General features: G+C 44.7%; 1 protein-coding gene across 2 annotated transcripts; it reads left to right on the plus strand.

Annotated features, from left to right (window-relative positions):
• The first annotated feature begins 464 nt into the window (after window positions 1–464).
• Window positions 465–21,973, plus strand: LOC102574351 (3 beta-hydroxysteroid dehydrogenase type 7). 2 transcript variants are annotated; one of them, XM_019493481.2, is made up of 7 exons: window positions 465–685; window positions 2,276–2,431; window positions 5,429–5,537; window positions 12,060–12,159; window positions 12,652–12,814; window positions 13,806–13,921; window positions 21,441–21,973. In XM_019493481.2, the coding sequence occupies exons 1-7, from the start codon at window positions 538–540 to the stop codon at window positions 21,498–21,500; spliced, it is 852 nt and encodes a 283-aa protein (XP_019349026.1). In that variant the 5' UTR covers window positions 465–537; the 3' UTR covers window positions 21,501–21,973. The 2 variants fall into 2 exon arrangements, with proteins under 2 accessions (XP_019349026.1, XP_014465343.1); XM_014609857.3 differs by lacking the exon at window positions 21,441–21,973 and having other exon boundaries at window positions 13,806–15,016.
• Window positions 21,974–27,299: the final 5,326 nt, after the last annotated feature.

A 27,299-nucleotide genomic window follows, 5' to 3' on the forward strand; every position in this document is an offset into this window, starting at 1 on the left:
GACCTCCTTAACCAGAAGGGCATTAAATTGATGCTTCCAGCTTCTTAGTAAAAGATCCTAATTACTACTCAGCCTGCTCTCCAGTGCTTTCCCTGATAAATAGCTCTGCAGGAGCTTCCATCCCATTAAAGAGAACCCAAGGCATTGTCTATTCCAGGACAGAATCCCTCTTACTGGAGCAAACACCTTCTAGCTTATTTGCTTCCTCTGGGTCCATGTATGTCCTCTTGGCTCATCTTTGCTGAGAAGCAGGAGGCATAGCTTCAAACTTGCAGTGCTGCTACTTCTAGTGATAGGCCATACTTGACACAGTACTGCAAGGTCTATGAGAAGTCTTATGTAATGGTGCTGCTATGACTGAGGGCTCCATTTATACTTCACTGTCTGGCTGAACATTAACTTCATAAACACTAGATGATGAAAGTTAGACTTTGGTCTCTCAGTTAACTAGCTAAGAAGAAACTACTAGCATTTGCCTGGCAGCAGGCAGGCTCACGTTCTCTTTTCCTTTCTACTGCAACCACTCCATTCTTCAAGATGGATGAAGCTCAGGTCTACCTGGTGACAGGAGGATGTGGTTTCATTGGTGAGCACATTGTGGAGCTGCTGTCCAAGCAGGACTATGTCAGTGAAGTCAGAGTCTTTGATGTGGCAGCCAGCGAGGAAGTGAAGAAATTCACTACAGGTATGGAAGTGTAATGTATGAGAAATAACTACTCGCAGTCAGGGAAGTTCTCTTTCCATTTATGACAGAGATCCCATAATGATGGACACAGAGGAGGAACCTGAACACAGTAGATTGTACAAAGAAGAGCTACAAGATGGGGGAAATTAGCATAGCGTCCAGCTTAAGTTATTCCACAGATGCTGCCTCCTGACTGAGAACACAGTCGCCAGATAGGAAATTTTGCTAATTGGTTAAATCTGCCCCGTGGGCTAAGTCACTGATGGAAGACATGGTAGTAAACCAAAAAAAATCAAACCTCCCAACCCCCCTAAACCTCATGTTACTCAACAGCTTAGATATACAATACAAATCAGTGAATCGCCATTTAAGGCGTGGATATAGGAATTTAAAGCCGTTAATAACAAGGCTGATGTGATTGCTTTATTGTGTGGCAGAGTCTGGCTGAAAAAGCGAAATTATATCTTTAGAAGCAATTCTTGTGGGGGGGTCAGAGGGGAATAAGAAAAACAAGGTGCAACAGCCCAGACTGTCCAGCGCATAGTTGTTTCATTATTCTGGTGTTGAGCACCGAGCATTTCCAATGACGTCAATGGAGATGTAGGTGTTTCACACCCTTCAGGATTGCACCATTAGTGTCAAATCATGTTGGTCCCTCTACATCACTTGCTAATGAAACCATCTGAAGGTAAATGTAATAAAGATAGAGAATGTACATGGGCGAGGGGTTGGGAAAGCCAAAGACTGCAAACTTTAAATAGAGAAAAAGAAGAACCCTTCAAGGGTGCAATATAATAGACTCCCTTTCATTTTAGGAGGCAGGGAGGTTGAGAGAGAGAAGAAAAGGCCCAGCTTGGCTATCATTACTCAGGCACTGAGCCATCATGGGGGTCCCTCACTTGCAGATGTGTGCCACAGGAATCCCCTGCAGGGGCTCACATCCACAAGTGAGGAACCTACGTAAGACAGACAAGCTGGAGGACAGAGCCTTATGGAAGAAATCTCTTGGAAGTAATAAAAGAGAACTTTCCTATGATATTTTAAAATAAATCTCCTTCTCTGCATTTTATTTCTATAGATTCCTGGTTTATTTCTAGATAAACTCTCCTGGTTTCATTCCTCCTGTCTTCTATGGACTTCAAGTCTTAGGGATATTCTAGTCAGGATTTTCTGCTTGCCTGATCACTGATATTTTAGTGCCTTACACTTCTCTGGCCAAGTTTTCTGCTCATTCACATCTCTGTGACCCTGTTGACTACAGCACTCATTTAGTACTGTTCTGTGTAGAAGTGCTAGACATTTATAGTGACAGATACACTTACCTTGATCCACAGCTGGTGCAAAACAGCGTGCAACAATGCTGATCTAAACCAACTGGGTAACTGGCCTACCGAATATAAGAGATACAGGGTCATATTCTTCCCTGATGTAAACATTGGAGTGGAGTGGTAGCAAATCAAATTGGTTTGAATTTGTCCCAGGCAGAACGGGGCTTTTACAAGCACGAGTCTCATGCTGCAGGAAGCCTGATATGCTGCTTATGTATTTTGTATGATTATTTCTACATCTGGGGTTAAACATTTTTTCCAGCTACCACACATGTAACAGTGATGAAAGGAGACATCCGAGACTACAATCTGCTCCTTGCTGCCATGCGGGGAGTCCATGTGGTTATTCACACAGCTGCTACTGTGGACTACAGAAACACGGTCCCCTTTTGGGAAATGAAAGCTGTCAATGTTGGGGGTAAGCTCTTTAGAACAAGGAATTAAGGCCCAGCTCGTACTCACAGCATGAAGTCTTATAAGGGAATAAGATATGTGTCCTCTTCGATTTTGTTCTCACCTGCATTTTGAAAGCACCACCTTGCTACTCGATTGCAAAGGTGGTAGCAACCTTTCCTTTAGAGTGAGAAAGTGTCTCTTTACCCCTTTCCCCCTGGTTCAGGCCAGACAATGACACTCACTTTGGCTGCTATGAGGAGATGCATGGTGCAAAGTTACACAACTAAGGAGGGAAAAATCTTGCCTGGTAAATAAGCTCTGACAGTACATCGTCTGTGTAAGATGCATCTATTCTGATAAGGGGGTTAATGTTCCCCCTGTAGCTATACAGATAGAAACCCTAAAGGGCAAATATAATTATATCAGTAGGGCGTTATTCCTGATATTTGCACAGCACTAGCACTGAAGAAACCCAGTCATGGACTAGGATGACGCTGTGCTAGCTGCTGTATAAATGCAGAAAAAAAGAAAAACATATATGCCTTCTGGTCCAACTAGACTAATGTTTCCAGGTGCATATATGAGGGAACAAGCTATCACAGTAGTAAATGCATCCAGGCTGGAGGGGTAGCACCATTTTAAGTATGCTAACAGAATTAAAGCTTCACAGCTTGTGTGTGGAGACAAAAGCAAACCTACACAAGAAATCTTCACCATTTTCTCCCTTTCACTAGGGCTACTGATTTCCTCTTCATCTTATGCACGGCCCCCTCCCCCACTGAAATAAAATACGTTCATAAATCTAGCAAATAAGCACAGGCCATAAAAATAATGAAACCCACATTACAGCAGCTATTCCTAATGCACTTCAGGCTGTTATCTGAAAAACAGTTGTTAACCACAAAGAAGGAGAACAAATATATACATCAAACTCAGTGACTGCTTAAGGCACCTGCAACTTAATGTTGTATTTAAGGGCAACATTTGAATTTCATTTCTTTGGGGTTTTTTTCCCCTCCTGGTTCCAAAAATAGATGCTTTTAAATGTGCCTGCATTCTGTATTTGCAGGGAATAGTCCAAGCCTGAGGGTTCCCTTCAGTCTCTGTAAGATTCCCCTCTTCATTGGCTGCTTGCAAGGCAGCAATCTTTTACTAGAAAACAATTTACAGAGTTTGGTAAGCTTAAGGGACCTACCCATTCCATAATCTGCTAGAGAAAAGAGGTATAGGTTAATATTTTCCATAGGGACTAGGGCACTGGTGCCTCAAATTTAAAGGAGCCCTTTTATATATAAACAGAAGTCTTATTTTCAGAGGGTGGCTGTTCTGCTCTTCTAAGGCGTCTTATTTTGAAGACCTTGAAATGAAGGCAGCTGCACTTATGAGTCACTTTTGAAGGTCTTGTTACTTCTGGGAATACTTTATAAGACAGGACTTTGCATGAAAAGCAGAAGAAAAAAACCCAACAATTTCATTTTTACTTGAGTCCTATTATGGGATTTAGACATTTGGGTCTAAGGCCATGTGACCCTCTTGTCTGACTTCCTTTATAACCCAGGCCAGAGAAATTCCTCCCCCACAATTCCTGAATCAAGCTCAACCATTTGCGATTGAACCACAAGGCCTGCAAGGAAGACATTCATCTTTATTTGAAGGTTGTAAGTGATGAATGCATCACCCCCATTGGGAAAATGAGCTGCTAAACCAAGCCTCATTGTAAAAATATTGCACCTTGCTTCTGGTTTGTATTTTCTGTTTTCACTATCCAACCATTGGTTCTTATTATACCTTTGCCGCTAGTTTTAAGAGCTCTCTGCTACCAGAAATCAGTCTATGTATGTATTTACAGACCTTTAATCAGTTTTTGATAAGCCCAATGGATTTAAGCTCAATTATTTCCAGTGGTGTATTTTTAAACAGGTGTTCTCAATTAATGTCACACATTGTGGTGAGCTAGTGGAGAGGTCAGTTGGTTATGTAGCACTGACGGTAGTTTGCATTTTTACTACCTGTAGCCACCCAAATCCTGGGAAGTCTTGACAATGTAAGATCTTGCTTTTGGTGACAGCACACACACACATACATGCATTCACACACACACAGATTTATTAATTTATATATACATAAATGAAGAGTAGACCATATAGCCCTAAGCAGGACCTGCACCAAGGTTTAGAAACAGACCTTGACTTTCAAAGTAAAGAAATTACAGGTGTTTTAACAACTGTAACTTATGAGGTGCTGGGTTCCCTCAATAGGAATAGAAGGCACTTATAGCACAGGCATCATTCTAGTCTTATCATACACATCTTCCTAGAAGAGCTCAAGCCAAAATCCATTGCAATGGATGTGTAAATCCAATGCAGAAACGCCAGCAAATTCATTGAAATGCTACAGCTGCATAATTTGGCCAGAGCACGAATGGATATTGGTCACAGAGGACACCCACCTGTTTTGTATTAATTGAATCTATTGTCTGACATTAAGGTTGCAAACACCGTGAACCTACTACTTATGATGACCAACTCTGGAGAAGTCCATAAAAACGGGCACCATTTCCCCGATGTGAGCCTTTTGTTATCAATTTTATAAACAAAAACTAATCCCAGCCTGCCGTTCCCAGGGGCTGAGAGCAGAAAGGCCTCCTTCTTTCCACTCATCCCTAATCAAAACCCGAGCACCCCCTCCCCCCCGCCCTTCCTTTTTACACTCCATAGCAAAAGTAGGATCTGGTTGACAGCAGTACACTTCAAGTTGGCACTATTTCAGCTGTTAACAGCCCAGTGGGTTATATTTCCCAACTGTAGCCACTGCTACCATATTGTAAGCCTGCTGAGCCTGCATGAACAGACCTGAGCCAACCCAACTTGTCCTATGGCTTTGCAACAAGATTCAGCCATTGGGAAAATGGATGCAAGTTTTCAGAGTCAAGCTTGTGATCTAAACTATTTTTGGCTTATCTAGCAGGAACCAAACCAATAGGGTCCTAATCATTTTGCATTCCTGGCATGCTTTCTAGGTACTGAGAATGTGCTGAGGGCCTGCTGCTTTCTGAGCATCCCATATATTGTCTACACAAGCTCTGTGGCTGCCGTGGGGCCCAATAGTCAGCGAGACCCCATGCTTCGGTAAGGCTGAGCAGATCTGTTGCATCTATCTGATTTCTCAGGGTTACTGAATGAAGAGCCTTGGAGAGGGGGCCAGCCTGGAGAATGCAAGAGAAATGTGTTGATTCCCACGTTTTGTGCACATCATCTGCTATCATTCAGGGATTACAGCACAGACAAATGGCCTAAATGTCAGCAGTAGTGGAGAAAACTACAGGAAATCATGCACCAAGCAGCACATGAGCCACATCTCAGTCTGGTTTCCTGCCAATCCCATTTCACCACCCATCTCTGACCATACACAGAGTCCCTTTTCCCTAGCTCCCAAAACCACATCAGATCAGGTCCTAACCCTGCTCCACTGAAAAACACTGAAAAGAGTCCTGGTAGCCAAAGACCCTGATTTCACAAGACACAGAGGGTAATTGGTATTACAGGGCAGGGGGAACAGGAAGCTGGTTTGACAATCTGGGCCCTGACTCTCCTGTCCCTGGGAACCCAGAGTAAGTCAATGTAGCGGTAATGGCGTAAAGCAAGAGTGGGAACGGTATTGGCATAAAGCAAGCCCATGTTGTGAAAACGTATCAGCTGTCTCTAGACAGAGGCCAGCTGGAACGACTGGAAAGCTGCACAATATGGCTATGATTTTCATGCTGAAAATACAGGTAATGCAGCTTCCTAGCTCCTCCCGCTCCTGCGATTCTCTTGTGGCCCATACCCCTGCCCTTCTTTCTCCCTTTTTCCTTCTGTCTGTCCCTTTCCCCCATCATTCATTGTATAATTGTATTTAACTCACTTTTACATGCTGGGGAACTGACACAGACAAAGCACGATTAGTCTCTGGACAGGGTGATGGGTGCTGGGGTATGCTAACACCTCAGCAACCGACAATAATAGAAAATGCCTCTGTCAGTCTCAATCCCTCCGAGACAGCCGCCACAGAGATCCCTTCTGACAATGCCACTCTCGTCTCATTAGTGTTCAGTTCTCTGTGATCATTTTGAAAAGCAAGAGCATTATGCGGAGCTCTTTGTTACTAGCAAGCTTCAAAGGCAGGAGATGGTAGGGGGGGACAGAGGGGATGAGCACTTGAGCAGTACACTCCAGTCCGGGCCTCACATAGGGGTTACCTCTGTGGGGAGCTGCTGCTTTTAAAAGCTTCACAAGAGAAAGAGAGAGATTTTCAGGTGCAGAAAGCAAACAATTAAAGGCAGAACTTCGAGACAAACCTCTTCAGTGTCCAAGGTTTCCAGAGTTTCTGGGGCATGGGAAAAAAAACAGGCACAATCAATCTTCTGTCTAGCTTCTTTTATCGTCTGCCTCCTGGTCATCACCCGTAAGCCCAGGAAGGGGGGAAGGTAGTCTCATGATAACAACGCAGGGCACAAGGAGATTTGGGTTACGTGCCTGACTTGTTATTTAATTGTATTACTATAGCATCTAAATGAGTCAAGATCAGGGTCTTGCTATACAGGTGGTGTCCTAATAAACAGACAAGGGACAAAGGGCAGGAGAAGAGTAGCAGCATCATCTCCACAGCTGGAAACCTGAGGTGCAACAGTCAGGGAAGTTGCTCAAGGTCAAAGAAAAAGTCTGTGGCATAGCCATAAACCAGGGGCTGGCAATTATTTCGGGCGGAGGGCCACTTACTGAGTTTTGGCAAGCTGTCGAGAGCCACATGGCAGGCAGCCAGGGGCAGATAAATATATATTTCCTAAATTTTTTAGGGGCCCCGCAGGCCGGATAGAATGGCCTGCAGAGCTGCATCCAGCCCCCGGGCCACATTTTGCCCGCCCCTGCCATAAACTGACCACAACTACCTTGAGGTCTAGTCCAATGCTTGGAACAAGAGCATCCCCTTTGTGACTGACTCAGATTCGATGTGGCCAAATCTCTGAATCCGAATCAAATCAGGGTTCCAATTAAAAGGTCCGAATCGATTCAAAGCTCCCTGAATCTTTGGAAAATTCGGGCAGTCCCAGCAGGGAGCTGCAGCCAACTTCAAACTGATAAGTACTGGGGGTAGGGGAGGGGGGGCTGGGACAGGGGGGAGGGGACCATGGGGGGGACCCCCTGACAGCCCCTCCGACCCCCCCTCCCGCAGCACCCACACAGCTGCGCCCCCCACCCCAGCTCCCCGTGCTTTAAAGAAAAGCCCTAGCAATCACTGGGTGCTGCTGGGCAGGGGGTGATCCCTGCTGCCCCCACTGCCCCACGCTGCATGGGGGGCTCTGCACAACCCCCCCAATCCCTCACCAGCTCCCCTCCATGCCCACCCCAGCTCCAGGCCTTTAAGGGAAAAAAAACCAGAGAAAAGCCCTGGGACTCTTCTGTTCCTGCAGCGGCCTCGAGGATTCGGGGGGCTCATGCAGAGCCCCCCACGTGGCGCAGGTCAGCGGGGGGCAGCAGGGATTGCCCTCCCACCGGCAGGAGTGGTGAGTTCAGGGCTTTTCTCTTTTTTTTTTTTCCTTCAAGGGCCAGAGCTTGGGTGGGGGGGCACCCATGGGGAGGCTGGGGGGCTCATGCAGAGCCCCCCACGCATTGTGGGACAGTGGGGGGCAGCGGGGATCACCGCTGCTCCCTGCCCCCCCAGCCCAGCAGCACCCTGTGAGCTGGGACTTTTTTTTTCCAAAGAGCTGGGGCGGGCGGAGCAGCCATTGCCGGGCTGGGGGGGTGGGCCTGGCTGATTCGGAGATTCAGCAGCAGACAAATTTCCGAATCACATTTGGCCGAATCGATTCAGGACAGTGATTCGAGTCGCCAAATCGAATCACTGCCCCCCGAATTGGCCGAATCTGAATCCAAAGTGAATGCTAGCCACTTCGCACAGGCCTAATAGGCAGGGAATAAATTTGGACACCATTGTTAATTAGCGCAGCCTCAGAATTGCTCTTTTTTTCACTTGATGTCTAATAGGTCCTCAGGGGCCATTTCCAGCAAGCCTGGCCATTTTATTTCTCCTGCCAATACCAGCTACAACGAAAGGCCTATTAAGGTGGCTCCACAACACCCAAAAGCATACCCCAATGCAGGAAAGTCCCCTGGTAGACCAGGCCACCAGCTTATGGCATCTTGCAACTCCCTAAAGCTTTAACTGTTTTCCCTAAGGAAAAAGGGTTCTGGTTTTGCTCAGGGTTTATAACAGGCCCAGTAGACATGCCCCTTTATCTTTTCTTCAGCAAGCAGATAGATGGTTTTGTGCCAGAGGTGCCCCCATTTATGTCAGCAAACTCCAGGGGTACTTTTCCAGATGCCTGATGTCTGTTCCTAATTTGAATACTTTTGCAAACACACACAAAAATTTGCCTGCACATGGATCTTCCCTAACAGATGAACAGAAAGTGCATGTTAGGGCTCACCAATAATAAAAGCTTGCACTTACAAGAAGTTAGAGGGCACCCTCACGCTGCACTTCAGGTTTGACAGTCAACAGCAGTTGTTGCAAAACTGGATCAAAACATTTTGACTAAGGCTCGATTCAATGAGGAACCCAGTAGTCTGTTCATGCATTGAAGCAAATAGTTCAGTCCCCAGCACATCAGCCACAATGACAAGCTGTCACAAACACACTTCAATATCTGCTTAAATTCCATGTCTCTGATAAAGTTCCTCCTAGTACTTGTGCTTGAGAAAGTATTCATTGTCTTGAGCAGGGAACCAACTTCTTTAATACTGTGTCGAGACCCTGCATCATCATGCTGCAGGCAGCAGAACCCAGAAGCCAATTCATTCAATGATGTAAAGAAAATTCCCAGACGTATTTTGCTATTTTCGCTCAGCATATGTGGGGGACAGGCATACAAGAGAAGATACTCTTTGGAGGAACCAAAGAACCACTAAGACACAGCATTAATAATTAGTCCTGTGTTTCTGCATGATTGTATACATATTCCTGAGGGATGATTCCCTGATAGGACCTCTGGGAAGAAGGAGAGGTAGGCTCTATACCACCACCACACACAGGTAGTCCTGCTCCCCCCCTCCCTGCTAAACTTCCATCTAGATGACACACTGTCTTAGGACCTTCTATGGTTTATTCACAAACCAAGCTTGAACAAATCAGCCTCACCTCAATCCTTGGAAAAATCATGGAGCAGATCCTCAAGGAATCCATTTCTAAGCACTTGGAGAAGGTGATTAGGAGCAGTCAGCATGGATTCACCAGGGGCAAGTCATGCCTGACCAACCTGATTGTCTTCTATAACAAGGTGACTGGCTCTGTGGATGTGGGGAGACCAGTAGATATGATATACCTTGATTTTAGCAAGGCTTTTGATACAGTCTCCCACAATGTTCTTGCAGGCAAGCTAAGGAAATATGGGCTGGATGAATGGACTGTAAGGTGGATAGAAAACTGGCTGAGGCATTGGGCTCAGAGGGCAGTAATCAATGGCTCAATGTCTAGTTGTCAGCCAGTATCAAGTGAAGTGCCCCAGGGGTTGGTCCTGGGATCAGTTTTGTTCAATATCTTCATCAACAACCTGGAAGATGGCATAGAGTCACCCTCAGCAAGTCTGCAGACGACACCAAGCTGGGCAGAGTAGTAGATATGCTGGAGAGTAAAGCTAGGATTCAAAGTGACCTAGACCAATTGGAGGACTGAGCCAAAAGGAATCTCATGAGTTTGAATAAGAACAAATGCAAAGTCCTGCACTTAGGGCAGAACAATCCCATGCCCTGGTACAGGCTGGGGGCTGACTGGCTGGGCAGCAGCTCTGCAGAAAAGGACCTGTGGGTTACAGTGGAAAGAAGCTGAATATGAGCCAACAGTGCACCCTTGTTGCCAGTAAGGCTAATGGCACGCTGAGCTGCTGCATTGGTAGGAGCGTTGCCAGCAGGTCAAGGGAAGTGAGTCTTCTCCTCTATTCAGCACTGGTGAGGCCACATTTGGAGTACTGTGTTCAGTTTTTGGGCCCCCCATTACAGAAAGGATGTGGACAAATTGGAGAGAGTCCAGTGGAGGGCAACAAATATGGTTTGGGGCCTGGGGGACATGACTTCTGAGGAAAGACTGAGGGAACTGGGTTTATTTAATCTAGAGAAGAGGAGATTGACAGGGGATTCAATAGCAGTCTTCAACTACCTGAAGCAGGGTTCGAAAAAGGATGGATCTGGGCTGTTCTCAGTGGTAGCAGATACAGAACAAGGAGCAGTGTGGTCTCAAGTACAGCAAGGGAAGTTTAGGTTAGATATTAGGAAGAATTTTCTCACTAGGAGGGTAGTAAAGCACTGGAACAGGTTACCCAGAGAGGTGGTTGAATCTCCATCCTTGGAGGTTTAGAAGACCTGGCTACACAAAGTTTTGGCTGGGATTATCTAGTTGAGGGTGGCGTTCAGCAAGGGGTTGGACTGATGACCTCCTGAGGTCCCTTCCAACCCTAATTTTCTATGATTCTATGAATTGAGTGATTGGCCTTTCCTTTATGTAGCCAATCACCTCAGGAGGCTGCACTGCCAAGAATGCCTTACTCTTTCTATCCCTCTGAGTTGTGGCCTCCTCTTCTTCACTAAGTTGTAAGTTAGGATCTGCAGCTACCCAGAGGCATGTCCTGATCCTTTTAGACCAGCAGAGGAATACTCTCAGCATTGCAGCAAAGTTAGCCTGTTTCAGTCATTCTCCCTACCACTGGAGAAATGGGACAGCTGTAGACACAGCTGGAACTTCTTGGCGCTCCCAGTCAGAGCAGGATTTGTCCAAGAGAAACCACCAACTCTAGCATTGGCTAACTTGGATCTCTTGAGCACATTTTAACAACCCATGACACTGACCACTGGTTTTCTCCTGCTTTACCTGTGGCAGGTTTGGGTGCTATACCTTGCAGTTTGTACAACAGGGTTGATTGTGGAATTTAAGTAACAGGTTAGACAAAGATGGATTGTATAGAGATGATCCTGCCTCAGGCAGGAGGCTGAAATAGGTGATCTCCAGAGGTCCCTTTCAGGTCTGCTTTGCAGTAATTCTAATACCAATTCTTCCAAGAGATTACCCAACAGCTTTTTTCACGTCACTGCTGCACTTGTACATGTCTTTGAATTCTGCCTGATAATATGATAATTAAATAGCAACAGTTCCTTTTAGTCTGTAGCTCGTTGTTATGCCTCCCTTTGAGCAAGATGTGAACAAGAGTTGCTCTTATTCTTTCTACCCTCATTTTCTTCTGCCATATTCATCTAACTCAGCCATTTAGAAGTTGTTAAACTAAGCCAGCCCAGTGCCTTAGACGTGCCTATCGGAACATCTTCAATTTGTTTCTGCAGCAGCCAGTTCCACGGGTTAGATATAAGCAAGCCTCGTCTAAACAATAAATTAGGAGAAGCCAGCTAAAATGCACCACAGTGAGACATTTTGTGGTGTTGAAAAGAGACTCATAGTCAGAGCTGGTGGGGCACTAAAGAAGTTCCCATTTCATTCTCCTAGGGGGCAAGTAGATTATTATGAATGAACATCCCAAAGTAAAACTCTGAATAAGAGCTGTGGCAGTTTCTTATGGAACCCGGCTGTCGACTGCCTGCTCACTCACTGCTTCTTCTCATTTATCGCAGAGGAACAGAAGATACCAAGTACAGCGGAGAAGTGGAACTGCCTTATGGGAAGACTAAGGCCATGGCAGAAAAGCTAGTACTTGAAGCCAATGGAAGAAAGGTGAAAAGGAGCTCTCCTCTATAGCGTAACGTAGCGTAACATAGGATTTATGGAAAGAGAGAATCCACGATCCACTTCTTGTAATCCTACAACTCATCATCGAGTAACAGCTGCAGTTTTGATTCCACATTTGCAGTCATGTCACTTAAAACCCATTTACATTAGGTGCATAAAGCACATAAAATCTCCAAGGCCCCGATCTGGCAAATGCACACAAGATTTTGGAGTACGCATCAACTTCAAAAGAAGCAATCAATGAGGTATGTGCCCAATACCCATCTGGTTTTGAAAACTTCAACTACAGTAAATTTAGGTGCCTTTGAATAATCCGACCCCATATGCTATAGCAGTTTTGAGAACAGGCCTTAAAGCAAATTTTTTCAGCATGTCCAACTTGCTATTTCCACAAGATTTATTAATGAACACAAAAATAATGTGAAAGAGCTCTTCCTCAAATCTAGAGTCTCCCAATAATCTTTGCCAATTTTACAGCTAAGCAATGGTGATAAGCTTGCAACCTGCATCATTCGTCCAAATACAGTTTATGGGGAGAAGGAGACGGTTCTAAAACACCTGTATTTACATGTCAAAGCCAAAAATGGTGTTTTAAACTACCTGGAACCTGAAGACTCAGAGCGCAATAGCACATATGTGGGTGAGTGCATTTCTTTGATTCTGTTATATATGGGTTTACTGCATTTTGGTTTAATCAGGGGACTCCTATAAATCAAGTTCTGAGGCATGAAGCAAGTCATTTAAAGAATAAACACAAAATAATTTTAAGAAAATAATTAAAGCCAGGCTGCAGAAATTAAGATTTAAAAAAAAAAATTTTTTTCTTATAGACTTTTCAAACAAAAATGAAAAATAGTATTTACAGGGGGGAAAACCCCTGTAAGGGGAAAAAAGGGACCAAAATCTTTTTTCCTTGGGCTAGTTGGGGGGAAGGGGCAGGAAAGAGTAAACTGAAAAGCTAAACTCCCCAAATTTTAAAAATTGTGGTTTGAGAAAAAAAATCATTTTACTAAAGTAAGAAACAATACATTGCTGTTTGATTCACAAACCTGTTATTAACAGTAAACGCACTTTTACAGAAAGAAAAACTGCCACTATTTCTGCAAAGTACAGAAAAAATATGTTGTAGGAAGAAAGGACCTAATCTCTAGAATGTAATAGGAAGTGAGACTTCTTCTATCAGTGTGTTGAGCCAGACAATAGCAGGGGTAGAGTTCACTTCCAGGTTTCTAGAGCAATTTCTTTGGTGCTTTCTCATACCTCTATTGTACTGTTTCCACAAGGGTGGAATTCCAGTAGTTTAAAACTGTACTTAGAGAGGAATCAAGTCCAGGCAGGTTAAGTGACTTGCCTGGAGACAGAGCAATGAAAAGAATAAAACCCAGAGTTTTGACTCCTATTCCCCTTGTTCCACCTCACTGGTCATCCCAAAACAGAGAACCAGAGGTTGGATAATTACTACATTCCTCCAGAATAAGGCTGAGTGATGATTACAAGGGAGTAAGGAAAAGCACACTCTACCAACTGCAGAGTTTTGAGACATCCAGATCGAACGGTTAACTTGATCTAATGTAAAACGATGTCTAATCATGCTGCTGCTTCTCCTTTCTTACTCTCTCGTGCTTCTTCAGGGAATGTTGCATGGATGCACGTGCTTGCAGCAAGGAGCCTGTCACTGCAGCCAGACTTACTTGCGGGACAAGTGTATTATGCCTATGATGACACTCCAACCAAGAAAAGTTTTCTGGTGAGGTATCAACTGTTGTTTGGGATGGACCCTGCCATAAGGTTGGGCTCCCATGTGCCTTACTGGAAGATGTGGTTACTCATACACATTTACAGAATAATCAAGACCCTCCTGTCCCCATTTTGGAAATTACATCCTTTCCTGGACTTGTCTCTGCTGAATACAGTTGCCACCACATTCTCCTACGAGACAGACAAAGCCTTCAGGCATTTTGGGTACAAACCCCTATATAGCTGGGAGGAGAGTAAATTCAGAACCATACAGTGGTTAAAGTCAGCTATAGGGTATTGAACAGTGCCATGATGAGACCCTGAGAGATCAAAAGAGCGACAAAGAAAGATCACTTCCTTTACTGGATTCCATTTCCGTGCACAGCAGTATACAATATTTTCTGCTAGAAACTAAGCACATACACATTTCAGAAACAAGCAGAACACAATTTTTATCTAAAGCTGTGTGCCCCTCTCTAGTCCCCTGAGCCATCTATTAGCTAGTAGGTCTCTTAACTACATCATCATTTTCCAGGAGACAGTGTGTCCATTGCAGCATTATTCAGATAAAGTTGGAATGAATGAAAGCTGTGGGATCCAATAGGCCTAGTGTCATTGCAGCTATTAATAGGAGGAGCAAGAAATATAGGATCAGACCTGTGATTCTGAAGTCAAATGGACTATTTGTTTAACAAAAAGTTAGTCATTTAATCCCATATCATATGTATGCTTTTTGATACTAGGCAACAGAACTGATACTTTTGGCATGATCTCAGATATCTCTTCTTTAGTTAGCAAAATATCTTCATTTCACTTGCACACGCAGGATATCTTTAAAGGATAATTCTTGGGAGGACTCAGGAAATTCCCTCTTAATCTTCAGGGTTTTAAAGAAAGATACACGGGTTTTCACTATTATCCCTGGAAGTCACTTTCAGCCCAACTTTTCCCAGGATCCTTCTTCCCACTCTTGACCTGAGAAATATTAGATCCCTTTTTAAATCTCTCTTTAATTGACAATTTTGTCAGTTTATTTACAGTTTGCATGGTTTGCTAATAGATTATCTTATTTTGCAATATGAATAAAAAGAAAAATTCTAATGAACTAGTTTGCTCCACTTTGAATTTAATTCATTCTCAAATATCTCCTTTCTGCTAATGTAAATGAGAATCTGGCTTTCCCAGTGTAAGCTAACACACACCCACCCACACCCACAATCTTTATATCTTAAAATTCAGGGTTGAATAACATACCCAGCCTCATTCTGCTGGTGTTATGCTCTATAATTCAGAAATTTCCACCATTATTGGGTAGAATTCAGAATGAAAACGATCTCTGCTAGGCTTTATTTGGTTTACAAGATGCTCAGCATGTGTGATATTTAAGTTGAGTAAATAGAGGGAAAATTTTCACTAATATTAGTTCAGAGTAGAAATTAAATTTCTACTAGTATCAAACTACTTCAGAACACTTCTGTGATCTATAAACATTCAGCCTTTGAAGATTTACCATATTATAAGCACTAATAATTAGGTTTTTAAATATGGCAGCTTGCTCAGCAAAAGCACACCCTGAAACCCTTCTCTCTCACATGCACGTGCACAAAGTCAGGACATCTCCAGGTTTTAGCAGTACTGACCAGAATCGGTTTTAATGCTTCGGGAACCTTTACTTCATGTTACTGGATGGGCCACTGGGTGGAGCTACAAGTCAAAATGTAAGGGAGGCATCTTTGTGTTCAGATTTACAGTATATGCAGAGCAAGAAACTTTGTCTTTAGCTGGTTTGTCAAAGCATTGAAGATTGCCCCTTGCTGGTTAGTCTGAGGGTCAGTCTAGGCTTGAGTGTTTTCAACCTTTTGTCATTTTGAATCCTTGGAATCGATATATTAAAAACCCGTTTCTATAGACTGACTGGATGCAGTCACCTTCTTAATAAAAACTAATAGGAATTGGTTGTTCAGGTTCTCTAGGAAGCTTTGAACGATCTCAGCTGGGTGCAGCTGTTGATGCTTTCAGACCTGCAAGCAGCCCTTGGTACCAGTTGCAGGGGGATTATGAGCCCCACAACATGCTGGCTGGGGTGAATGGGCGTCACTTTTGCCAGGCAGTATTTTCCTATGCCAGACAGCAAAACTGGACAACTGCTTCTCAGCTCTCAGGAATCCCTCCTGTAAGGACTCTCATGGCATTTTTCTCAGTCTTCAGGACCTCTAGGGAAAGCCACTGCAATCAGCACCACACGGGCCAGATTTTTCAAGTGTGTAGAGATAAAGAGAGGGCCTAGTGGATTTTATGAAAGCGCCACCTCAAATTCATGTCCCTCCTTTATCCAGCTTTACCAAAAGGAGCAGAGGATTCCCTTTTCCCGACTGTGATGGGGCTGTCAGGAGGGGGAGGAGAGAAGACGGACAGCAGAGCCTCTTGCTGTTTTCCAAGAGGAGGGGCGTGTTTCTTTTGGCTGTGATGCAAGCCATTTGCATTTTGGCTCCTCCAAGCCGACGCTGCTGCAGATTTCCTGTCAGACATTTGATTTTATCAGATTCTAACTTGTTTTCTCTTGGCAATTGTTTCCTGCCTCCCCAGCACCAGGTTAGCACTCTCTTCTCCTTCCAGGGTCCCTACCCTATTATGTAACCAAAAAAAAAAGAGGAGGGGGGGGTCTGTTTCTAGTTCTGGAGGAGTCTTTGTGTGTAATTATTCATCCAAAAGATTCAGCAGGTATAACTGCTTCCCCTGGGGGCTCCACTGTATAATTGGATTTCATCCGTACCAATTAAATCCTATCTTTACCCCTTAGTTAAGCCAAGCGGTAAGTATTTAATGCTAATATCCCTGACAACTATTGCAGAAAGACATAAGAGATGAAACGTATAAAGAAATGCAACATCATCTACTGGCAAAGTAAATGGCACAGGAAAGAGGTGCGTGCACATAGGGATAGCTGCCATCTTTTTGCCATAAGAGCTGGCAATGCTTCCCATGCAAGAGTATGTTTTAGGAGTTAATTTGGCTCTAGCCTAGGTGCTCCGTTCATCTCCTTCTCCTCTTCCCTGCAACGGCATGCTGCTACCTGTGTGCTGAATGCTCTTCCCCTCCTGCTTCAGAGCCACGGGCCTCTCAGGTTTTCCTTATTCAATACTTGCAAGGAGTCAGCCAGCAACATTAAAAAACAGGTCACAAAACCACATATAAAACACATCCTGACCAAATTACTCCCTTTTCTAGATTTCCCAAACCATTCTTTCTTCAGTAGGTACATATTCTCAGACTAAACCCTTTGTCTCATATTTTTGCCCTGTGTATAATTTATGCTGTTGGTAAATAATAGTAATAATAGTAGTAGTACGAAAGGAAAACAGATCACCATCCTGTGAAGGGTGTCAGACCGGTCAGCCAGGTGCCAGAATCAGAACAGCTCATACTGACAGTATCTAATACAGGACATACAGGAAAAGGATGGCCTTATGCCAGCCATAGTTATTCATGAATACTGGAACGATGCTTTCCTTGTTTAACAGAATGAAAGTTTCCCAGTCACATCTTTGGTCTGTTTAAAATGTAGTTCTAGCAGTCTCTCCCTTTTCCAGTAGCCTTTCTCCTTCCCCTGCATCACACCAACATTCACAGTTTGCACAATACCCAAGGAATTTAGGAGCATGATTCTCTGAGTTTCAATATTATGCGCTCCTTCATCCTCTAGGTACCTTTGAAAGTCTCTTCTTTAAAAGCGGGGCTGAGCCTAAGCAATAGATATAGGTTAGATTTCAAAGTCCACTCATGTTCAGAGGTGGATGATTGGTTTGTTTTATCATCCCAGTAGTCAATATGAAAGACTGACTTCAGGGAACAATGGGAACCCACTACCACTGCTGGCCCTCTGAGCAATCCTTGCAAAGCCAGCGGGTCAAGGCACTTAAGGGAGCCCACCCCTGCCCCAGCCCTGGTAAAATCTGTGGGCAAGGAAGGAGCCCCCCAGGGGGCACTTGCCTGCCTGTACACTAATGCCAGGAGCCTGGGGAATAAGCAGGAGGAGCTCATCCTCCTGCTCAGTGCAAACAATTACGATGTCATAGGGATCACGGAGACCTGGTGGGACTCCACCCATGACTGGACCACGGGGATAGATGGCTATACCCTGTACAGGAGGGATCGTGTAGAGAAAAGGGGCGGGGGTGTAGCTCTCTACGTTAAGGAAAGCTACATGTCCCTGCAGGCCGATATTGGCGACCAGGGTGGGCGACTGGAGACCCTCTGGGTTAAAATCCGTGGGGAACATGGCACAGGGGACACAGTGGTGGGAGTCTACTACAGACCTCCCACCCAAAGTCCTGAGCTTGACCAGGAGTTTGCCCGGGAACTGGCTGAGGCAGCATGCTCCAGGACCATGGTTGTCATGGGTGACTTCAATTACCCGGACATCTCGTGGGAGGATTGCTCAGCAAAATCTGAGTGGTCGCAAAGCTTCCTCTCGTGCGTGGATGACCTCTACCTGACTCAAGAAGTCTATGGGCCAATGAGAGGCAAAGCGCTGCTGGACCTGGTACTGGCTACGGGGGATGACCTAGTCAGTGACCTAGTGATCGATGGGAAGCTAGGTGACCGCGACCACGAGCTGATCACCTTCACCATCCGCCAAAAAGCTGGCAAGTCAGTCAGCAACACGGAAGTCCTTGACTTCAGGAAAGCCGACTTTGACAAGCTCAGGAGGCTTGTCAGTGAGGCCCTAAGGAACTGTGACCACAGGGAGAGGGGAGTTCAAGAAGAGTGGTTGCTCCTCAAGGGAGCGATCCTCAATGCACAAACTAAGTCTATTCCGTCTTGGAGGAAAGGCAGCAAGAGGGCACAGCAGCCCCCCTGGCTCTCCAGGGACCTAGCAGACCTCCTGAGGCTAAAAAGAAAGGCCTACAAAGGATGGAGGATGGGAGTCACGTCCAAGGAGGATTATTCTGCACTGGTCTGGTCCTGTAGGGAGCAGACCAGGAAAGCCAAGGCTGCAACTGAACTCCAACTAGCGTTGAGCATCAAGGACAATAAAAAGTCCTTTTTCAGATATGTGGGGAGCCGGAGGAAAAGCAGGGGCAACGTTGGACCCCTGCTGAACCAGACGGGGCAACTGACAACTGACGCCCAGGAAAAAGCCAACCTATTACATAGGTACTTTGCGTTGGTCTTTCATCAGCCCCATGGGATGTCCATGCCCGCTACAGGACAGGGAAGTCCGGGTGAGGGTGATCTCCTGCCCTCCATTGATATTGACTTCCTGAAGGAACATCTTGAGAAGCTGGATACCTTCAAGTCAGCCAGCCCTGACAATCTTCACCCCAGGGTACTCAAGGAGCTGGCGAGCATCATAGCCCAGCCTCTAGCGTGGATCTTTGAAAACTCTTGGCACTCTGGTGTAGTGCCCGAAGACTGGAAGAAGGCCAATGTGGTGCCTATCTTCAAGAAAGGGAGGAAAGTGGATCCGGCTAACTATAGGCCCATCAGCCTGACTTCTATCCCGGGGAAGATCTTAGAAAAGTTTATCAAAGAGGCCATCCTTAATGGACTGGCCGATGCCAACATCTTACGGGATAGCCAGCATGGGTTTGTTGCGGGTAGGTCTTGCTTGACCAATCTCATTTCCTTCTACGACCAGGTGACCTATCACCTGGACAAGGGACTGATGTCATATATCTTGACTTCAAAAAAGCCTTCGATCTGGTTTCCCATGATCACCTCTTGGAGAAACTGGCCAATTGTCACCTTGGGTCCTCCACGATCCACTGGCTGGAAAATTGGCTCTGGGGTCGGACCCAGAGGGTAGTAATTGATGGAAGTCACTCATCGTGGTGTCCTGCGACCAGTGGGGTCCCCCAAGGCTCTGTCCTTGGACCCATACTGTTCAACATCTTCATTAATGATGTGGACACTCGAGTCAGAAGCGGACTGGCCAAGTTCGCCGATGACACCAAACTTTGGGGCAAAGCATCCACACCAGAAGACAGGCGGATGATCCAGGCTGACCTGGACAGGCTCAGCAAGTGGGCGGACGAGAATCTGATGGTGTTCAACGCCGATAAATGCAAGGTTCTCCACCTTGGGAAGAAAAACCCGCAGCATCCTTATAGGCTCGGCAGTGCTATGTTGGTTAGCACTATGGAAGAAAGAGACTTGGGGGTCATCATTGACCACAAGATGAACATGAGCCTGCAATGCGATGCTGCGGCTAGTAAAGCGACCAAGACGCTGGCTTGCATCCATAGATGCTTCTCAAGCAAATCCCGGGACGTCATTCTCCCCTTGTACTCGGCCTTAGTGAGGCCGCAGCTGGAGTACTGCGTCCAGTTTTGGGCTCCACAATTCAAAAAGGATGTGGAGAAGCTTGAGAGAGTCCAGAGAAGAGCCACGCACGCGCATGATCAGAGGTCAGGGAAGCAGACCCTACGATGACAGGCTGAGAGCTCTGGGGCTCTTTAGCCTGGAAAAGCGCAGGCTCAGGGGTGATCTGATGGCCACCTACAAGTTTATCAGGGGTGACCACCAGTATCTGGGGGAACGTTTGTTCACCAGAGCGCCCCAAGGGATGACGACTAGGTCGAACGGTCATAAACTACTGCAAGACTGTTTCAGGCTGGACATAAGGAAGAATTTCTTTACTGTCCAAGCCCCCAAGGTCTGGAACAGCCTGCCACCGGAGGTGGTTCAAGCGCCTACATTGAACACCTTCAAGAGCAAACTAGATGCTTATCCTGCTGGGATCCTATGACCCCAGCTGACTTCCTGCCCTTTGGGCAGGGGGCTGGACTCGATGATCTTCTGAGGTCCCTTCCAGCCCTAATGTCTATGAAATCTATGAAATGCAGTTAAGGGTTGCACCTTAATCTTATCCTAAAACATCTAGCAACGATAGTCACTGGAGGGAAAATCTCATGTTAGCTATATGGTTTAAAAGATTATTAGAAGTCTAGAATGTCCTGTGGGAGAGGCCACAGAGACAATCTATTTGCATGGGGTCAGTATATAGTCATACCTGTCCTACAACACAACCGAGCCCACAGGGTTACCATGCAAACCCTGGACTCTCACCTGGACACCGCTGCCCCACACGGGGGTGGTGGGTGGGTGTGCCCACCTCCACACGCACAGTGCAGTGGGGTGGATGAGCATATAGCCCGAGAGGGGCCTCTGGTCCCCACTACTGGTGCAGCCTGTGGGGCATGTGGCCCCCAGCCATGTAGAAGTTGGACAGCCCTATCCTACAAAACCATCAAAGAGAGTTGTATATTGATTTTTTACTGTTTGGGTATTCCATTTTCATGAATCAATTTGCTGTACAATACTTCCCTATAATTCAAGAGTTTTATGCGTTACATGAATAAAATTGAACATATATTTTTATGCAATTTTTATTTAATTGAATTTCAAGGAGATTTATCTCTTTTGTTATTAATACATCTTAATATGGCCTATAACACTCAATTGATATTTAATTAACCCACAATAACTGCCTTGTAAAATGTGAATTAAATACTTTATTTTTTCAGGCATACAACATCCATATCAAAGCTTTAGTCTACCAGCAAAGCAAAAAAGAGCAGGGCTAAACAAAAAGATTACTAACCACAAAACCCTTGATATGAGTGCCTGTGACGGTTAAGGTATCTGAAAATGGAATCCAATCCCTGGTTTTGCAGTTGGGTCTTCTTGAAAAAGCACAACCAAAACCTCACATCTGACCACTTCCAGACTTCAGACTGAGATTTGACACCAGGACTGGATTTTGCAGCATGCAAGGTTCAGTAGAAATGGGGTTTTTGCTCGGCCTACTAACAAACTAGGGGCTATTTGCAGAATCTAAATCCAGACTTGGTTTTCAGACACCTTCCACACTGTTTTCAATGGTATTCAAAATCTGATTGTGCTGATTAAAGCCAATTTCTAAATAAAACAGTGGAACTAAAAGATATCAAGTCGCTTATCAGTCTTGTAATATACCATTCAAATAATGTAGTTTTATTAAAAGTGTATTTCCACCATAAGACACACAGTACCTCTCCTAGCCCTCTTCTCAGCAAATTTGAAGATAACATAATTGGGAAAGATGGCAAACACACTGGAAATCAGAAGCAGAATTCAGAAGACCCTTGAAAGATTGGAAAGCTGGGTTCGAGCAAATGGATGAAGTTCCAGATCTCCTTTTCTATGATTCTATTTTATATCTGTATTAGATTATTTTAAGGGTATTCAATGAAAAATCAAAGGCTTCACATACCATAGATCTTAAAGACATCTCAGCGTGGAAGAATAAAAATCCTTTTATTCATTTTAATTCCCTGCATATGAAAGAAAATAAATTGAATGCTTCTGTAACAGGCAGACTGTCCTGCCTTCAACATTTCTCCTCTTGAGCATCTCCTTAGCTACCTTGCTTGTATAAACTACTTCATTCAGCCTAATGACTTGGAATAATTTTGCCTGCAAATCCAAAAGGCTGCTGTTATTTAAGAAATCCATGAGTTTAATAAGCTAACTGATTCTCCAAGCTGTTACTCATGCAAGCCTTGCTATTAAAAGCTATTTAGGTGAGGAAGAATTAGTGACAGCCAGATTCTGCCACCCTTACTAGCAGCAAGCTCTTCTGTACAAGTCGGAAGGTCCTTCTGAGTGTGGATGGCTCATTGGCTAGAACGGTCAAAGCATGTTCGTGTCTTTGGCCAACACCACACAAGAAAGCAACGTGGCTAGTAGCCACCTTTGACTCTCCAGCCCAAAAGATCTAATCACAGCTGAATCCATTCACAGATTAATTGATTAGGATCTGTCTTCGGGTAAGTGCAAAAAGGCTTAAACTCCTGCCTTTAGACCTGCTGCAAGGTATCTAAACCACTGTCCCTCCCTACCCACATGCTCCATGAGTAGTACTCCCAATTTGAATAGATCCTTCAAGGCTCCTAGCTGAACACTTCACGCAGTGGTACAACCATGTGCACCCTTCTTACATTTTCTCCTCTGGCTCCTTTCTGTCTCCCAGTTGTCATTCCATATCTTCACTAACACCTTCAGGCCCCACCATGGCTTAGCACCTTTCTGATCTAAACTCTTTACTTCTACCATGTTAAGTGAGAACACAAGCAGCTGATTTGGCTGGCTCTTCACCTCCCTTTTCCACAACTGCTTCTTCATGTTAACTAATACTGCCCTATATTCTTGCAACTCCCTTCCCTGGCCCCATTTGTTGCCATCCTTCCTTCCTCTGACCCTATAAATACCATCTCCAAGGCTCCTTTTCTGACAGGAACCTCATACAGACTGTAAATTGCAACTATTTTAGATAGAGGATAAATACAACATTAAAAACCCAACCAGGATGTTGCTTTCAGGACAATGACTTCAGTGGGTCTGGAGGGAACTCACCATCTCAATGGGTCTAACTCATAACAAAAACATTTCAGAACAAATATTTGCATCAATGAAGGCTCTCGGATTCTGCCCCCATTGATGCCAGTAGGAAATTTTCCATTGCTTTGTATGGGATCATTCTGCAATCACTTCCACAGATTGCCTCAAGGGTCAAGGACAACAACCATAGAGCTCTGTCACTCAGGACCTACATCTAGAGTTAAACTGCCAAGAGCAAACTCCATGGACACATGCACTTAACTAACACATTGCTGTACACCCAAAGATCAATCAGTAAAATATAATTCACAAACCAACATACATTTGCATGATGTGACCCAAATCTACATCCAATAGCCCCTTTGGTTTCTCTGTCCCAAATCCCCCTTGGCTTTTAAACCCAAGGGAGTTAGAGGTCACCCTCACATTGGAATTTCAGTGGGATCTGGAAGCCTTTGTCCCTCAGTCTCTGGAAAAACCAACCGTTTTATCCAGATAGACAGAACCATACATGCTGAAGCACGGGGTATTATTGTTCAAGGGGAAGGGAAGAAGCAGGTATTATTGCCTAGGAGTAGGAGGGGCTACTAGAAATAAACCCTGTGGTTTAAAGTGTGGTTTGAAGGAGAGGCTCAGGAAGAGGCTGCGCCAGGCACTAAAGTCACATAAGTGAAGGCTTAATGCTGAGAGTAGAGGAAAAATAAAATGGAGAGAAACTTGGGAAGAGTGTAGAAGGGAGGAGAAATGTCAATGGGGGCAAGAATACATGGGGCCTTGAAAGCGTGGAAAAGAATTAACACATGATATGCAGGAAGCCATGGGACTGATTCAGAGAAGCAGGGCAGGGAGAAAGAACGGAGAGGTGGCTGAAGCAGTACCAGGTGAAGAGAAGTATATCAGTGGGATTTTTGACAGGATGGAGGTGAAAGGGAGGCCAGGCAGAAGGAGATTACTGTAATCAAGGTAAAAGACGGATACTCTTGGCAGGAGATAAAAGCTAGGTTTGTGTGACATTAATACAAAAAAAAATGACGGAACTCAGTGAGCAACTGTATGTAGGGAAGGCAAAACAGCACAACTGACTGGGAGGTGGAAAAAAAATGGAGAGATTTTCTTGTATAAGGTTATTTTCCTTTTGAGAGAGCATGCATTTTCAAGTGACGTGCTGATGCTCTAGCTATGCTACGTCCCTAAATACAAATCTGGCTACGAAACAGCAGCTGTTTGCACAGTGACAACCAGAAAAAGCAAACCAGTCTCTTTCCTTGCTGCTGAAAGCTCTCTGACATTTAATGAGAGCCTTGCTGGGATGCAGGGAGCTTGTGGAGTAGCTCAACTCAACGTTAATTTACTGTGGGTAGAGGATACAGGTAAGGTCTGTGAAGGGAAGTACTATATTGTTCAGGTACACTGAACTGAAAGTTCGAGCTGGAGTCATCTAAGAGCGCATCACGTAATTTGGGAGCTGAGAACAGAGGGGAGATGAGGAAGAACAAGAAATTAAGGGAGGGATGAGTAGGAAAGACGGGGCAGTTTGAGTTTGTCTATACATGAAGAAGCTTCACTGCATTTAAAGGTCCAGTGTTGCATCAATTTATTTGTAGGTTTAGATTTAACCTGTGTTGCATTGGTTTGAAGATGACTTGCATTGGTTGACAAGGGCAGGACAGACTTACATAATTGCGTATGCAGACTGGACTGTCAGCATGTTGGCAAATCCAAGTAAAGGGAGTTAATCACTGGCTCATTACTCAGAGAGATAAATGTCATATATCCACTGCGGTAACTTTGTGAAGGGGAGCAGTTCTGTAGGGTTTAGTAGCCACTATCACATCAAGCACGTCAAGCAAGGAGTTCCATCCAAAACATCCCCGATATCAAATCAAATAATTCAAGTAGCATTGTATGCACAATGGAAATGCAGGCCATCCATCAATAGTAGTAACACTGATATCAGTACAATACCTGAGGTTTATGACTACAACTCTAAAGCCAGTCACTCAGCCAAGATGCTGACAAAAGACATGAAAATCAGGCTCTCAATACAAGTCAAAATTACCAGCCCTATTAATGGCCTGTTATAGTCTATTTGCAAGCCCCTGCTTTGCAAGTTCTGACATATGCCTGGCAATACCTGTGTTAATCAATGGGTTTTAGACAGCAGTAGGATCTCATCTTTAACACTGAATTACCGTGTAACCTTGGGCAAATCATTTTTATCTCTTTCTCTCTCTCTGTCTTTCCCTAACTGTGAATTTTTTATAATGATTTTAATCTACATAATAGCAGCAATAGATACGAGATCTTAGTTCATCTATGTTTAACTGTTTTTGAAGGCAGACACTCAGCTGAAGTGCACTGTTGAAATGCAGAGCCCTATTTCAATTTCTTCTAGCCTCAATAAGTTATGATTTTAATCTCGTTTTTATTATCCTTTCCCATACAACAAAATATCACAGTTTGTTGGACCCCAACGTGATCTATTTACAGCTCTTTAGGAACACACCATTTTTATGAAACATGGCATTTCTGCCTCTTTTGCGGAGAACTTTGGGGCAATCACCCAACAGCTACATTTCCCCTGACATCTGTTGAATTGAAACCTAAAATACTCCCTCCATATTGGATCAATGTCATATAACCTCATTTCCTCAGCTTAAGAAAAAGCCTTAGGGTTTTATACATTGCACTAAAATATGTCAGCGCCTTTAGGTTAATAAATGGCCCCGAGATCAGATCAGGCCTCAGTTCGTAGATCATGAGAACCATGTCAAACATGGGGAATGATGCCATATAGGAAAGATAATTGACAGTCTACTTAGCTTGGTTTATGGCTGCAAGGAAAAAAAAGGCATCTGGAGTTCAGGAACCTTTCTTCCAATATCACCCATCAAACAATGCTCATAGTTCCCCACTCCCCACCCCAGGGGTCTTAGAGCTCCCTGCCTCTGAAGTACACCAGGAGGACTTTTACATAGCCGTGAAGAGCAGTAACTCCAGCATATCAACCAGATTTACAGATTCTTAATATAAAAAGAGGGCCAAATCCCGAGCTGATAAATCAACATACCACAGCTATTCTCCTGACTTAACCCACATATTTTAACTTTTGAATGTTTCTACTGTTCAGCTTCCTCAGAATCAAAAAATTAAAGTTTTATTATCTTCCCAGTTGAGATTTTCCAGTTTTTCCATCTGCCTTATGCTCATCAGCTTGAAATCTGACTACTTGTGCAACTGTACCGTGGTGGACAGGACTAAATTAAGATGATGAGTTGTAGCTCTATCACCACCATTGCACTATAATTTTTACTGCACTCAAGGTTTTCCAATGCCCAACTGCAATGGTGAGAAAGTCTGGTAGCTTCCCATTGACTTACCAGCACAGGAGAGCTGCACCCCCCAAACTTGGAGCTCAGGGGGTATGTCTACACGAGATGTTTACTGTGCAGCTGACTAATTAGTTTGCAGTAAACGTCGCATATCTACACGTGTGCCCAAAGTAAACTGCAGAGTTTTTTACTCTGCAGCAGGATAGTAATACAAGTACTTGTAAATACAAGTACTATCTTGCTGCAGAATAAAAAACTCTGCAGCATTGCACGTGTAGACGCTGACCCGGCTGGCTAGGGCATGAGGGTGCTTCAGTGCAGGCACTACCTACCAGCTAGCCTTGCACTGAAGCAGCCTTGTGCTTCAGCAAGTCCCTCTGGAGCACACTGAGCCAGGACAAAGCATCCCTTGGCTGGCAGGCTGATCCCAGGGTGTCCTGCCAGCCAGGGCTGCTCCGACGCAGCTCAGTGTGCTGTGCACACCTGCAGATCGATTTCATAGATTTGTAGGGTTGGAAGGGACCTCAGTAGATCGAGTCCGACCCCCTGCCCTGAGCAGGAAAGAGTGCTGTGGTTCAATGACCCCAGCTACATCTAGTCTCCTCTTAAAGACCTCCAAGGTAGGGGAGAGCACCACTTCCCTTGGAAGCCATTTCAGATTTTGGCAACTCT

This window comes from Alligator mississippiensis, chromosome 14 (genome assembly GCF_030867095.1).
Source record: "Alligator mississippiensis isolate rAllMis1 chromosome 14, rAllMis1, whole genome shotgun sequence".
In the NCBI taxonomy this organism is placed as follows: Eukaryota; Metazoa; Chordata; order Crocodylia; family Alligatoridae; genus Alligator; species Alligator mississippiensis.

What these genes read in the sequence shown, in the direction of transcription:
- LOC102574351 (XM_014609857.3), top strand. Translation starts at nt 538, where the DNA reads ATGGATGAAGCTCAGGTCTACCTGGTGACAGGAGGATGTGGTTTCATT. An exon ending in GAAAGCTGTCAATGTTGGGG is followed by an intron (nt 2,432 to 5,428) that starts GTAAGCTCTTTA and finishes CATGCTTTCTAG; the next exon opens with GTACTGAGAATGTGCTGAGG. An exon ending in GCGCAATAGCACATATGTGG is followed by an intron (nt 12,815 to 13,805) that starts GTGAGTGCATTT and finishes GTGCTTCTTCAG; the next exon opens with GGAATGTTGCATGGATGCAC.